At 37.3% G+C, this 16,164-nt stretch overlaps 1 protein-coding gene across 8 annotated transcripts in view; it reads right to left on the reverse strand.

The window, feature by feature from the left end:
• LOC121877511 (plasma membrane calcium-transporting ATPase 2-like) overlaps positions 1 to 16,164 on the reverse strand; it is a 155,015-nt gene that overhangs the window by 102,500 nt on the left and 36,351 nt on the right. For all 8 annotated transcript variants that reach the window (XM_042383389.1, XM_042383461.1, XM_042383318.1 and 5 more), the window contains one exon: positions 6,379 to 6,608. In XM_042383389.1, coding sequence (XP_042239323.1) covers positions 6,379 to 6,608 — 230 coding nt within the window. The remainder of the gene's footprint in view (positions 1 to 6,378; positions 6,609 to 16,164) is intronic.

Genomic DNA, 16,164 nt, shown 5'->3' on the forward strand with positions numbered 1-16,164 from the left:
CTTAAGACGATGACAAGGAGAATGAATTTGATGGATTTTAATGAAAATATTCAGAAAGACCCTGGCACTGTCAAGGAAAGTGGCTGCTGAAGGCTTCCAGGACATGGCAGAGGACGAGATTAGGGAGCTAATTGAAGAGCACGACACTGAGCTGACCGAGGAGGATCTACAGGAGTTAGTAGACTCAGGCAAGGAAGAGGAAGCGAAAGGGAAAGAGGACGAGGAAGAGGAAGAGCACCAAGAAATAACGTTGGAGAAGTTGGGGGAGATGACCAGGAATATTGAGGCACTGAAAAACCTGGCCTGTAGTATGGACCCCTCCATGGTGCGTGCCCTGAAATTCATGCTAGGGATGGATGATGTTTTTGCTCCATACAAAAACATCATGGAAGAAATGAAAAGAAAGAGACGGCAACTCCCCATCACCATGTTCTTTGCTCACCGAAGGAGAGATTTAACACCATCAATCACTGGCGGCAGTGAGGAAGCAGCTGAATCCACCGTCGCCCCCACTTCACCACCCGTTATGGAATTGAGTGACGATGACCCCCGTCCTGTCGCCGAGGATAGGTACTGTACAGTAAAGTGAAATTTTTATCTCTTTTTTTTAATAGCTTTTCTTGCCATGTTTATTGTTTGTAAAAATGCACAGCACAGTACAGTTCAGTACTGTACATAGGAAGTGGAGGTGCAGTTACTCACAAAACATTTGTGTTTGTTGTCGGCAGTAGTGACGGTGAGGAGGCGAAGGAGGGAGCGAGTTGGGAGGAGTGGTGACCTTGGACGCGGGAGCAGGGACGAGTGGAGATGCCAGCCAGTACATTACTGGTGTATTAATTGTTTTTATAGCTATTTTTGCATTTTAATATTAAATACTATACATTACATTTCAACGAAACTACCATTTATTTCTGAGAACATGGAAATGTAATATTTTTGCTGAAATGATGTACGTATTACAGTGGAAAGTGGGATAAAATTGTGACGAAAGCAATGACTTTCTCTTTCTTTCGTTCAAAAGATGTTACCGTAATCGCCTTTTCGAATGGTTTTCAGTTGTGGGATTATAAGGCTAATGATAGGATAGAATATTATTGTAATACAGTACGAGTACAACAGTTTTTTAACTGAAAACCATTCGAAAAGCGATTACGGTAAAATCTTTTGAATAACGAAAGAAAGCGAAAGTAATTGTTTTCGTCATGATTTTATCCCACTTTCCACTGTAATATGTACGTCATTCCAGCAAAAATATTATATTTCCATATTTATTTCTGAGAATACGTATATTCATTCAGTCACAGTTAAGGTAAAATATACTTGTAATGTAATATTTTAATGAAAATACGGTATCGTAGTTTTCTTTTGTTTCAAATTTAATTAACAAAGATTGATGTTTCAAATGTAATGAACAAAAATTTATGTCCAGTATCTATAAATAAACTTTAATAAATGAATACTTTATGTTTTACATCGTCCTGTGCTACCATACCATGGATTTGGCTACTTTGGGCTTGCTATGATGACTCAAGAGATCTGCCCTGGCAACTGTACCGACACTCACAGCTGGTGGTGCGTTGGTGCATCATTTCCATTGTTTACTGGTAGTTACTGGTAAATATTTTTCAACCTAACGAAACTATTACCCGTTTAGAGGTCGACCCCCAATTTTTTGCCAAATAATTTGGTCTTAAAAACTCGAACTACACACAGGTATATACGGTAAATAAGGACATGGGGGGGGGGAGGGGGCAGCAAAAATACGCGGATTTGTAACATCCACGGGTATCTCTGTTACGTAACCCCCGCGTATGTTAAGGGCTGACTGTACAGTACTAATAGACTGTAACCTTCCTGCCAGCTATTCATACCACATCAAATCACTAAATTTTTCCCTTTTCTGAATTACAAATCTCTGAATTTCAATATCTGTTTTACCTTTCTGTACCCTCCCTCTCATACCTTAAACTCATTTTTATATTCTTATGATATAGGTGCTAAAATAATAAAGAGAAACTTTGGGTATTTTCTTCCTTTGTCAGTCCAATAAACTTTGTAAACTTGATTCCCTATTTACACAAAACACAACCTTCACTTTATTTACATCCACAATCAATATCTTTTCTTACTGATCCCCCAAGACTCTTTAAGTATCACCTGTAATTTTAGATTTGGTTCTCCTAAATATACTGTACATACCAAGGATAAATTTATGAACTTTTTCCCCAACAGCAGGGTTTAATTCTAATTCTACATTTCCACCAATACTAGGTACCAGGTAATCAACTGAACTTCTCTCACTACCCTATCAATGAATATGTAAATGATATCCTTGCTTCACTGAATTTTAATCTTATTAACAAGTTGGTTCACAACTATTCCTGATACATAACTAATTGCCTACTAACTAACTAAAGTAAAAAAGTACTTTACAAAATAATCAAACAATAATGCACTAATCATCTATTCTAGCACACATTGTACAATTACATGCAGTACAGTACAGTGGTCCCTCGGTTAACGAACGGTTCGATTAACGAAATTTCGGTTAGCGAATTACCTCCCATAAGGATTTTCAATTCGGTTAACGAACAAAAATTCGATTAACAAAATCCTTACGAACAACACGTTTTGTTGTGAGCATCAGGTGATCAGCTGATGGGCTAGTCCGCCAATTCAGTAACCTGTTCTATGTTTACATTCATTTCCAGTGGAGTAAATATCAAGAAAGTTGTGCTCTTTCATATTTTTGCCTTTTTTTATATTAAAATTATTAGTCATTTTAAAATTTAGTTAACAAATTGATAATATATGCAGTACAGGGAACTAGTTCTTGTGCGCCCATCAGCCGCTTGACTCACCCACCAGGCGTCAGTTGGGCTTTGTTGACAGTGGAGTGAACCTCTATTTTGTTGGGGTCTTGAATATTTTTGCATTGAACATTGAAATTATTGGTCATTCTGAAATTTAGTTAACATATTGATAATATATAGCTCAGTGCAGTGTTGATTTAAACAAAATAATCTTGAATTACACCTAGTGAACTTAAAGTTTTATTGGTGAACTTACTGCATCAAGCATGGGTCCCCTGAAAGGTGATTTCTCATCCATACACACTTCCTTCTCTTCTCCCTTCTCCTCCACCCCCCACGTCTAATTCCCGTCATCATCATCATCAACCAGGAACCTTCTACATACACACCTCAAAGTAAGTGTACTTAACTGCATTTTTTTTTTTTTTACTTTGTATGTACTTTTCTGTGAGCTGGAACCAATTAATATCCCATCGAAACAATGGATTCGGTTAACGAAATTTTCGGTAAACGAACAGCTCTGTGGAACGAATTATGTTCGTTAACCGAGGGACCACTGTAATGTGTTACACTTCTCCCTATCCAGCATATGTACAGTACTACTCTCTTTTCTCCTATCAGTAATTTCTGTCCCCACTACTGAATATGGCTACTGCACAGTTTATAATTATACTGTACAAGCATAGTGTTACTTTGCAACCTGGTATGAATTTTGGCAGGCAACTTTAGATTATAAATATCGACATCAAATTTTATATTACTTAGTATTTTCCACTTTCTCTATTTGTTATGTCTGTTCTGTATTAAAAATTCTGGCATGCATCACATTTAGGATTATCTAATTGTAATAACAATTATACAGTATCGCAAAGATCTGGTCCACAAAACATACAATACAAAGTACTTTTCTAAAAATCCTCTTTTCCAATCAATGACTGTCCAACTTGAGACCATTACCCTCTCTCTGCTCAAACACCTTTCCTCCTACTTTCAACAAGCTCATACCTCTACATCATGTTTTTCTTGATTTATCATTTACATCGTTTCTTTTACACTGTAGTAATATAGTTTCATGCATGCACTTCTTTTTCTTTTATGCAACTGCTTCCTCAAACAATCTTAAATGACAGCCCCCGTTTAACATTTAGCTCTTTTCCTTAAATACCTTCCCAGTTTTATGATACAATTCAAGTTGTGAAGATAATTATATCATTACCAATAACATAACATAGATGAGAAACAAAACTTTAATTGGAGGAAAGAAAAAAAAGAGAGGTGTAATACTGTATCTGAAAAATTCTTAAAATATTCTGGGATTACTGTGATGTCAAGCAGAAGCAGGAAAAAGTCTCTGTATACAGAACAGTACAGTAGGATTACAAAGTGTTTAACAATGTAAACATAAAAAAATCCATAATATTTAATGCAGCACAAAATAATGGAAAATACGATATCGCAGTAGTTACATTTTTCATTTAATACATGAAAGCAAAGAGTAAATAAGCTTATGGAATAAAAAATCATGAGATGGTGTGAAATATGAAGTACTGTAGCATGACAGCCAGCACTTAGTTTCTTTGAAATCAACTCAAATATAACATGACCCCCTACCTTGGCACCGGTGATCATGAGAGACATAGGCAAGTATCAGGTATGATGCTAACATTATAATGAACTTGCCTGACATATACTGCCATCTGTGTTACCATCAAATCCGTCTGACTTGACTGAGCTTCCTACCTTAAGGATGCATTTACACCAAATGAGTTGAGTTGAGGCGAGTCATTAGAGTCATTTGACTCATTCCCATTCACACCAAAAGAGTAAAAATGAGTCAAGTTTGTCGGTACCCAGCACGATTTCAAGCAGTATGGACACATATTCTCTCGTTGAATTATATGTTCAATTGTGGGTTTGGCAGCGTAGGAGGAGGAGAAACCGAATGTGGTTACATGAAGTCAACACCAAAAGACCAGATTTTGGTGCCTTTAGTCATTTATTCCCAGACTTGGTGAACCATCCAGACAAATTAAATTAGCACAGAGAGCGAGGAGCTCACGAACTGTAATTATTAAATCCTCCAGCTGCATGATATGCTGTTCACACCACAACTGACTCGTGATGACTGATGAAAAAATGGGTCCGGCCACATACATGAATCAACTCAACTCAACTTGAGTCGACTCTCCCGGTGTGAACTGATTCTGCAAAAATACATATATATTAATGTGAACTGGAATGGCGAGTCATGTAGCATTATGACTCGTCTTGACTCGACTTAACTAGTTTGGTGTAAACGCAGCCTTAAATTCTAAAAAAAAAAAAAATCTCAAAATTTTCCTATTTCCTAAATTTAATATTCTGGATTTAGAACAGATGTGAAATACCGAATGTACATGACAATCCACCATTATCACTAGAAACAAGATGTTAAATTCTGACTACTTACCGAGTTCAATTAAATGAATGTTCCTTGTTAAAGCAATGAAAATCTTGCAAACTCTTCAACAACTACTACTACCACACACCACTTTTCTCTCCTACAGTGTCCTACTGCATTCTTTAAACCCAACAATTGCCTCCCAGCAAGTACATTGTATTAAGGCATATCTATCTAAAACTAACATAATTTTCAACCCTTTTCATCTTTCCTCTTAACATTCTAACATACATGTATGTAACACTGATTATTCACACTGGAGCAATTAAACCTGTATACATCAGTAACTTGTGGATATGATACAGAAAAGTGATTTGCAGTGACAAACATCTGAAACAGCTACCATAAAAACAATCACTTATTCATGTTTGTCATATGTAGTAATGGATTAAGTGAAGAAAAGAAGAATTAGTAAAAATAATATCATAACCTCAAAGGAGTGACATAAGATGTATTATGCATATCCAATAAAGTAATGATATGGTAAGATGTATTACCATATATAATTATACAATACTGATAAGTAGTGATGTAATGAGGTCTAATATGTACGATGAAAGACAAAAGTCATGTCGTGAAATCTGGTGAAAACATACGCCAAAGAGCTAAACATTTGGTGCGCTTTACCTTGTGGTAGGGGTCTCTCATAATGTTTCACAAGTTATATTTATTCTTCGGACAAAACCGCGACACGACTTTTGTCTTTGATTGTACATAGTAAGATGTTAAGATATTATACAAAGTAGGATACAATTGTGTAATAATAGAGTAGACATGCACAAAGAATGTTTGTGAATAAAATAAATAAAAGTATATTTAGGGAAGGACACCCATGTCATACATGGAATACACTAAATTAAAATGAAGATGGATCAGATATTGGAGCAAGTGTATGTGTGAGGAACATCCCTTCATAAGAGAATGAAATGAAGAAGAGCAGTGCAAAAAAAATATATATAAGTAAATAATAAAAAATAAAGAAAATAAAAATAAGCACTATACAGATGAGGTGGAGCCACAGCCCCTGCTATAATGAGTACAGTATCCTGTATATAGTTGTTGAAGAAACAAACAGAGAGGGACAGTTTTTTCTCTCTTTAAAAACAGTGAGTAGTAGACTCTTACTTGGCAAATATCACCGACGACAATATCTCCCACTCCAATCTGCTGAACTTCTCCTCCACGAATAACAGTAAATTTGTGCTCGCCCTCAATGCGGTTTTGTAGGCCCCGAAATTGTTTTTCTTTTGTGTAGTCATTAAAGGCTGTGACAAAAACAACAACTGCCACAGAAATAAGGATGGCCACACCCTCAATCCATCCAGCTTCCTCCTCACTCTCATCGTGGTGACCAACTGTAAGGAGAAATTTGTTAAACCGCTTCTCATTACCCAAGTCTTATGTGTATTAACATAAATATACTTAAAAGATTTTTGAACCTAAAATACAACTATAAAAAGGCAAAAAAAATTCCTTATGAGAATATTCCAATACGCATATACCTGTGTGTGTGTGTGTGTGTGTGTGCATATTATACACATGTAGAGCTTTCATAGACATTAGTGACAGACAGAACCTATATGGAAACACACTAGCACATTATTATACAGCACCAGTATTATGCCGACATGTATTTCGTATTATATGTAAGATTCACAACATGAAAACAAGAGATTTCACACACACACACACACACACACACACACACACACACACACACACACACACACACACACACACACACACATGCACGCGCACGCACGCGCACACGCACACACACACACACACACACACATGCACGCATAAACACACACACTTGTTTATGTACAGTACCAGTAAATGAGAAAATTTAAAGCTCAAACACATTTCTCCTCTTCCTCTTACCTCTCAAATTGACTCACCCATCGCTCAAACTATATTATCACACTCACATCTGCTCACCTGGACCCAGTCATCCACCCAACTATTCACCCTTTTGCCAATATTCACTGATTTATCCATACATCAATAAATAACTAATTCAATTACTTATTCACTCTACCATTTTTATTTGATAACATAAACTTGAACTCATTTTTTTTTTAAATCTCACCATAACAATTGTTTATTCATCCTCACTCTCTCAACATAAAGAGGTTTTATTTGAAGAAATTACACTGGGAATCTTATTTTACAAGGGACATCTGCAAAAACAAATTAAAATGTATTTTATATGTAACATGGTCTAATATCTACAATGGATAGTACTGTACTTGGTTGACTGGACATTGGAAAACATTTACCCAAAGACATAGCTAGTGATGGCAAGTACTTGTTATGGCACATACTTTTGACTGTAGTCCTTGAGCAACAGCTCTCTTCATTGAAAGTTTACTACAAGAGCAGGAATGCACTTCAATATAATCTTGAATGTGTACTCACATGAAATTTCTCACCAATAGTTTTCATATTAATATCCTTTTTTATAATACTACTGTACAGTAATTTAATAAATTTATAATACAACCCAGTACAGGTATCTAAATATAATATACATTTATATAAACAGAAATATCCCCGTTAGCTGGAATAATTGGTGTGGAAGTCTTCCAGGGATGAGAGCTTTTAGGGTAACGAGATGACTCTCTCAAACCCTGAAAAAATCCCACATCCCCTGAATTTTCCCAGGTATTGTACTAGGAAATGTTTCCGAGAGTCTAAACTTTGCATCTTGCATGGACAGACACTATCCCACATCCCCAGAATATTTCTTGGTGCTAGGGAAAGTTTTCCAACAGTCTAAATTATGCATCTCCTCATCCTCTCATCTTTAACACACAAACACTCTCCCATTACATTTTGACCGAGGGCACGAGTGAAAATATTTATGGCTAGCGAAAAAGTGTACTGGTACAAACTTTAATTCACAGCACCTGTTCATTATGTGTTAGAGAGGTTAATTTGGTACCATAATGACCCTGAATACATTATCTACAAGACTGTTTGAATAAAAGATCCATAAACAATATATTTTGACACAATATTAACGATGAGGACTTGAATCTCATAAGAAATGTTGATACCAAGTCTATAAAATTAGTGCTAATTAAGTTACAAACAACATTTTTTTAACCAAAATAATCCCAAATAGTTTATCTAAAAGTTTGGTTAAATAATTGCAGTGAAAAAAAAATCTTTAAGATACAGACGTGCGAGGCCTGAATAGAACTGTGTGTCACAGCCAAGATAGTGGGATTTTCCACTTAGCACGGGGGAGAAGTTTTCCCCGAGTCTAAACTACACATCCAGCATGGAGGTGTATTTATTTACGCAAACACCTCTGTCACATACAATATACAACTACTCCTCGACTTACGACCTACGACCACCCGCACTTACGACCTGCCTTAGTCGGTACGACCACCCGCCCATACGACTGCCGCAGTCGGTACCAAAATTTTTTTCAAATGACATGCGTATTTTCTAGACCGAAACGTTTCCGTCCCATATGAGAGCGTCGCATGGCTTGGGTCGCCTCGTGGCTACAGCACCCACGCCGTAGAGCGCTTAGTTGGTGTTTGGCTGTCGTTGTTTCCACAATTGATCACGCTGTGTACTGACATTATTTTCGTATCTAATTCACTTTAGAATGACTGGAAAGCGTAGAAGTGAGAGTGCTGGTACTGCTCAGAAGAAAAGGAGACAGTCAATTACTTTTGAAACGAAAATGAAGATAATAATACAGTATGAAAATGGAAAAACTGTAGCAACCATTTCACGCGACCTAGGCTTCTCGCACTGGACCATATCTACTATTTTGTAGGACAAGGAACGTATTCGTGAGGTAGTGAAAGGATCAGCACCAATAAAGGGAACTATAATAACGAAGAAAAGACAAGGTCCTATTCATGAGATGGAAAAATTACTTGTGATATGGATGGAAGACCAGATACAAAAGCATGTACCCTTAAGCCTTCTAACCCTACAGGCTAAGGCAAGAAGCCTTTTCGAAAGCCTGAAGGAGCAGGCAGGAGATGAGTGCGACCAAACCTTCAGAGCAAGTTATGGCTGGTTTGACAGATTTAAGAACCACTACAGTTTACACAATGTTAAGGTGAGTGGAGAGGCAGCTAGTGCTGATGTTGGTGCTGCCGAAGCTTTTAAGGAGGAGCTAGATCATGTCATCGTGGAGGGAAATTATTTGCCTGAGCAAATATTCAATGTGGATGAAACTGGATTATTATGGAAGCGCATGCCTGAACGGACATACATCCACAAAGAGGAGAAAACAATCCCAGGGTTCAAGGCATTCAAGGACCGAATTACACTTCTGTTGGGGGGGAATGTAGCTGGTTTCAAGCTAAAGCCCTTCCTGATCTATCATTCAGAGAACCCCAGGACTTTTAAACATGTCAGCAAGCACACACTGCCAGTGTTTTATCAAAGTAACGAGAAAGCCTGGATGACCCTAGTACTGTTTGAGGATTGGTTCATGACTTGTTTCATTCCTTGAGCCAAGGAGTATTGTCTGCAACAAGGGATTGCATTCAAGATTTTGTTAATTTTGGATAATGCTCCGGGACACCCACCACACCTGGACGACATGCACCCTGATGTTAAGGTTGTCTACATTCCACCTAACACTACCTCCGTCATCCAACCCATGGATCAAGGTGCTATTGCAGGTTTTAAAGCTAATTGTTTATGTACGACCTTCGCTCAGGCTGTTGCTGCTACTGAAGGTGAGAAAATGCTCAGAGAGTTTTGGAAGGAGTACAACATTTTGTCATGTATAAAGAACATTAGTGCAGCATGGGATCAGGTTACAAAACATTGCATGAATGGAATATGGAAGAAAATCCTGAAAAGATATGTGAACAGTTTCAAAGGATTTAATGAAATGAAGTTATTTCTGGATATTAGTAACAAGATAGTGGAGTTAGGTAAACAGCTGGAGTTAGAAATTGATAATGAAGATGTTGAACAGTTGGTTGAAAGTGTAGCAGAAGAGCTCAGTAACGAGGATCTTATTGAACTAGATGCACAGAAAATGCAGAGGAAGAAGAGAGACAAAATGTAGAAGAAGAACCTGCACCCCCCAAAAAGTTTTCAGTGAAACAAATGGCAGAGGCATTTGCTACAATTAATAAAGGAATGCAAATGTTTGATGGCATGGATCAAAATTATGAGCGTTATGCCAAAGTTGACAGAATGATCCAAGATGCACTTGCTTGCTACAGAGAAATTTATAATGAAAAGAAAAAGCAAACTGTGCAGTCTAAATTGGACATCTATTTTAAGAAGTCCCCCAGTGCTGTCTCCTCATGCCCCACCAGTGCTGCCTCTTCACTCCCTCAAGATGATCCAATACCTTCAACCAGCAAGTTTCCACAGTACATAAACCTGTCTGAAGAAAGCGACATTGATGACCCACCCAGCCCTGTCTCCTCCTCTGCTTCATCCAATTAATATAGTCTCCATGTATACCTGTAAATAGAAAATTATGGGGGCCCCGTGTGCATTTAGCTGACTACATTAGAGGTAGGTGCACAGTAACACTGTATCCTTTCTTCATTATTGATCACTTTTACTGCACTGTATTTCATTTTAGATTTTATATGTATTATTTTTTGCATTTTCGACTTGCGACCATTTCGACTTACGACCTGGATTAACCCTGTCGTAAGTCGGGGAGTAGCTGTTTTGTAAATAAACAAAATAATGTACTGTACAGTATACTACTACTGTACTCACCACAGATGCTGTTGTCTTGAGCCTACAGTAGGCACACTCTGAGGAACGTAATACGCAACTGTATTCACTTTTTACACCTTAACACTTGCGATGGAGGTGGGGTGGGGGATTAGTGGTCTAGTGTTACACTACTGACCTTCTGATGTGATGTCACGTCACCTATTGTTGGGGTGGGGGATTAGTGGGTCTCATCACTGAAGAATGTGTCTTGAATAAAGACAAAAGCTAAGGTGCTCAAGTGTTTCCCTTTTCCTGTACATATGGTACTTTCACACTTCCTGAACAGTACAGTAAATGTAACAGTAATCACTTTTTTCATCGTAACACTGCTTTAACACTATATTCTTGGCTGATTGTATCCTGGTACAGTAATGTACAGTACTGTACTGCAGAACACAAATGTAAACAAAAAAGTGCAGCGAGCAGGGGGATCAACCTTGTACAATGGCAGAGGACTATGAAATAATTGCATCATGATGCTAGACTCAGAGGGGATAAACTGATAAACTGGGATATGTATCAGCATGTGCAGCCACATGACAGAATTAGCCAATTGTAGCGCATGAACCTAAGGCCCAAGTTACCCAAGTGATTTTCCCACTCACGCAGCTGGCACGTGGTGATGCGACGGAGAATGGTGTAGTGTAATTTCTCGGAACTCCAGGAACATTTGTTCGCCGACCCAGAATTGAGAAAACTTTCCTGGGAAAAATATCAGGCCGCTTTCCATTCAGGTTATAAGAGAATTCCGGGGAGTGGGGATTCCAGCTTACGGGGAGATTACTGTAGTACAGTAGTTAATGCCCATTAACAGATCTAAAATCAGTTATGGCAAGGATTATATTGACACACTTGAATCATGAGTGCATTTCTGCATACAGTATTCCTGATGCTGGACATTCAACAGCATTTCCCCACAACATTTCCTGAAGAAATCTGCATCCTAGTTTGGTTAAAATGCAAGTGTAGCTCTTGTCTCTTGCTTGCATTCTAAAATGTAAAGCATATATATATATATATATATATATATATATATATATATATATATATATATATATATATATATATATATATATATATATATATATATATATATATATATATATATATATATATATATATATATATATATATATATATATATATATATATATATATATATATATATATATATATATATATATATATATATGCTGATCATTAATGTGAAATAAATGCTAAACAAGGGATAATGAGAAATACTGTAATATCTGTGGAGAAGGCACATAATTGTGTAGCAGTCTTCGACTCACCACCCAGTAGCACTCACAGTGGGTGAGGCTGAGCTGTGAGCTATGTTAGTGTTTATCACATATTTTCTGCAAGATACACATAATGTTCTCTTGTTTTTTTACTCTGTTACATGCACACACAATCGTTCATAGAGAATAAGCAAAAAAAATAATTATAATAATAACAATAAAAAAACAAATAAAAATAAAAATAATAATAATAATAATAAAAAGCTCAAAAACAAAGGGAACAAACATTTCTTTGTACCAGTTGTGAAGTATGTTATGGTTATTTTTCATATATATATATATATATATATATATATATATATATATATATATATATATATATATACATATATATATATATATATATATATATACACATATATATATATATATATATATATACACATATATATACATACACATATATATATACACATATATATATATACACATATATATATATATATATATATATATATATATATATATATATATATATATATATATATATATATATATACACACACACACACACAGTCAACGCTTTACGCGTCCCACTTTACGAGTTTCCACGTTGCACCCTGCCGAAACTGGAATGCTTACTTTCCGCGGTGTGTGTACCCTTTTACGCGGAGAGCGGCGCGAGCAGGGTGCGCACAAGGTCGTCCAGTCATCAAAACATTACCGAGTTCTTCACCCGCCACCCACCACAGCCGGCCCAAGTCAGTGATAGTGATAATGATAGTGAGGATATGGACTTATATGGACTTTGAGGGGTTTGACAAAGAGGCCCTGCAAGCCTCTGTGGTGGATAGTGATGCAATTGATACAAGCGATACAGGTGAGGGCCAATAATCTGCCCTCCGCCTCGGAACCAACCCCCCATCCCCGTGTGCCCAGCCATCTTTACTACTAATGTAAGTGTTAAAAAACCTAATATTATTGATATTTCTCTTAATTATTAATTGTGTGTGCATACCATCATAAAATTAAGTAGTTATTTTTACTACAACGTAGGTATTGTGTCTAAAAAGTGGAGTTTGGGGGTCGGCCCGGTCTCTATTTCAATTAATCCCATATGTTATGTTGTTCACTTTAAGCGTTTCTCACTTTACGCGGGCCGCCGTGGGCTCAATTGACCGCATAAAGTGAGGGTTCACTGTGTATATATATATATATGCAAGTAAATCACTGTAGGTGCACGTGATCTAGGTATATGCTGATAACCACAAGGAAAGAAGAAAACACGAAGTTCCCAAGCGCTTTCGTGTAATTCACATCTTCAGGGGTGAGTACAGACTGTACTCACCCCTGAAGATGTGAATTACAAGAAAGCGCTTGGGAACTTCGTGTTTTCTTCTTTCCTTGTGGTTATCAGGAGGGGAAGGGGAAAGGAGGGGAAGGGGAAAGGAGGGGAAGGGGAAAGGGGGAGTGGGGGGAGCAGGAAGAGGAAGCGGGAAGAAGTGGAAGGAGTGAGCAGGAGAGAGCTGTGGTGTCTGAGTTTTCGGCCTCCCCCTACCAGACCAAGTTATGAGCTGTGTTATTGTTCTTTTTTAACACGTTATTTCGGGTAGGTATACAGTGGTCCCTCATTTTCACAGGATTACGTTCCTGATATTACTGTGAAAGAGCAAAACAACGAATACTCTTTTCTGGATTTTCACTTACCATGTAACATTCAATATTATAGTCCTATAACCAGAGTTGTTAAAAGTACTGTACTGGACTTTGTTACTTAAGTAAAAGTATTGTTATATTGAAAAATGTTACTCAAGTAGAAGTAAAAGTATCCAAAGTTTAATGTACAGTACTCAGTAGAAGTAAAAAAGTATTTCATTCATAAAGTACTCAAGTACTGAAAGTAAAAAGTGATATGAGAGAGCGTGTTGTCTTAATTCTCATGTGTGTGTCCCTAACAACCACTGCCCTGCTGCCTTGCGGATTAACCTTTATAGGTATGAGGCTACGGGAGTAAACCCCGAATGAAAAATCTGCAGGGGAGCCCTGCATCAGGCAGGCATGCTTATAGAGCACCAACAAGACCCCAACGGTGGCATAGGCAGAAGAGGTGACCAACATGGGAACCCAACAACTACACCAGCGGACGAAGGTAATGCATGATTGACAGGATACAAAGGCGAAACCCAACAAATTCAGCTATCTGCAGTCCATTGCAACTCTCCCTCTCCCCAGTCATTGCAACACTTGCATCACTGGATCAGGAAAAGGGAGAGCCAAGATGTGTGGTTCAGCCTGTGCTCCTGCCTCACCATATAAATCAACTAATGCGCAGCCATCATCCAGCTCATCATACTTATCATCATCAAAACCCCTTTACCCCCAAAAAGTCTTATGGCAACAGATGAGTGGTGACGGGGACAGGCAGAGATGACTGCCAGGAGTCTCATCACAACTCTGCACATGGGCAGCATAGATAAGATGGTTGTTTATGCAGCAGCGCAATCTGGTCCTATCTATATGACTGAGCAGCCCTTTCGAGGACTCACTCTGCTCACCCCACATGGGGAGAGCGGATAGAAAAGGTGCCCTAAACATAGCCTGCCTAAAGACCAACCTGACTGAGCAATTGCACCCAGTAAGGTCATCCTTATGCAGTCGAAAACACAATCATAATCACAGATCCAAAACAAACTATACAATCTCTTAATTAATAATTAATTAATTAATTAAAAAATATATTATTACTTTGTATGTAATGAGAAACGATTTTTGTTTTTCAATTGTACTGGAGTAAAAGTATTAGAAAACCATACTTAAGTAAAAGTAATTTGAGTATTATTTAAAAAGTAAATACCCCAAAATGTTACTTGAATACAGCACTCAAGTAAATTTATTTAGTTACTTTGCAACTCTGCCAAAAACCTATCTCCGATCACTTGTATGGCCCTAAACGTGTTTTTTATGATTTGGAAATCTCTCTCCCTCTCACCTATCATTAAAGAACATGTGAAGACCACATAATAAAAAAATGAAATAAAAATAATTTTTTTATATATAATACGTACCTAAAAAATACAACGCATATAGAATACTGTCCTCATCAGCCCAGTTATATTGTTCCATCCTCTTGATCCTCCCTCCCAACTCTCCCCCTGGTACATCACAGCAGATGATGGTGAATGAATAATAATGATGATGATGATGATGATGATGATGATGATGGATGATGATGATTAATCTATAGCAAATTGTTGATTCATTTTTCATATTCATAAAAATATCGGTCATACCAGATAAGAGGGTGCTTGAAATTCCTACTGAAAATATAAAACCTACCTAGTTCTCACTCTATAAAATTTGCCTAATGGTAACCAGGACACTATGGCATCAGGTATTCATGGCTAACGCACGCAAGCATGGGAGATGGAATTATCACCATGGCAATAATGATGATGACAAAAAAGGGATGTAAGATCTTTGAAAAAAGAACTTGTATTTGTGGTGAAAGTGGGTAAGTACAATAGGCCTGACAGAGCAATGTAGATACAACATGCTGTGACTTCCTTCTTTTTTTTTACACAAGAAAGCAACATGGCTGGTACTAAACTTGACTGACTTTGCTTACCTAACTGTAAGTTAGATACTGTACCCATATACAGCTGAGTGGCCCTGTATCCACTAAGTTGCTAAACCTGAGGGTGAAGGGATGAGTTCTAAGTCATCTAATTCTTCCACTAAATCATAAATAGAGGTTTACAAGTCCAAACCTTTGTTTTATAGCCTACACATGATTCATCATGTGATCTCAGAAATTTCAAACCTGTTAGGAAAGGGATGAAGGAAGTCATAAATCACAAGAACTAACCTAAACATTCAAAGGGAACTAAACACTTTAACAAATATAGAGCTTCTTTTCTGAAATCTCCATCACCAAGCA

This window comes from Homarus americanus, unplaced genomic scaffold, assembly GCF_018991925.1.
Source record: "Homarus americanus isolate GMGI-L3 unplaced genomic scaffold, GMGI_Hamer_2.0 scaffold51859, whole genome shotgun sequence".
NCBI lineage: Eukaryota > Metazoa > Arthropoda > Malacostraca > Decapoda > Nephropidae > Homarus > Homarus americanus.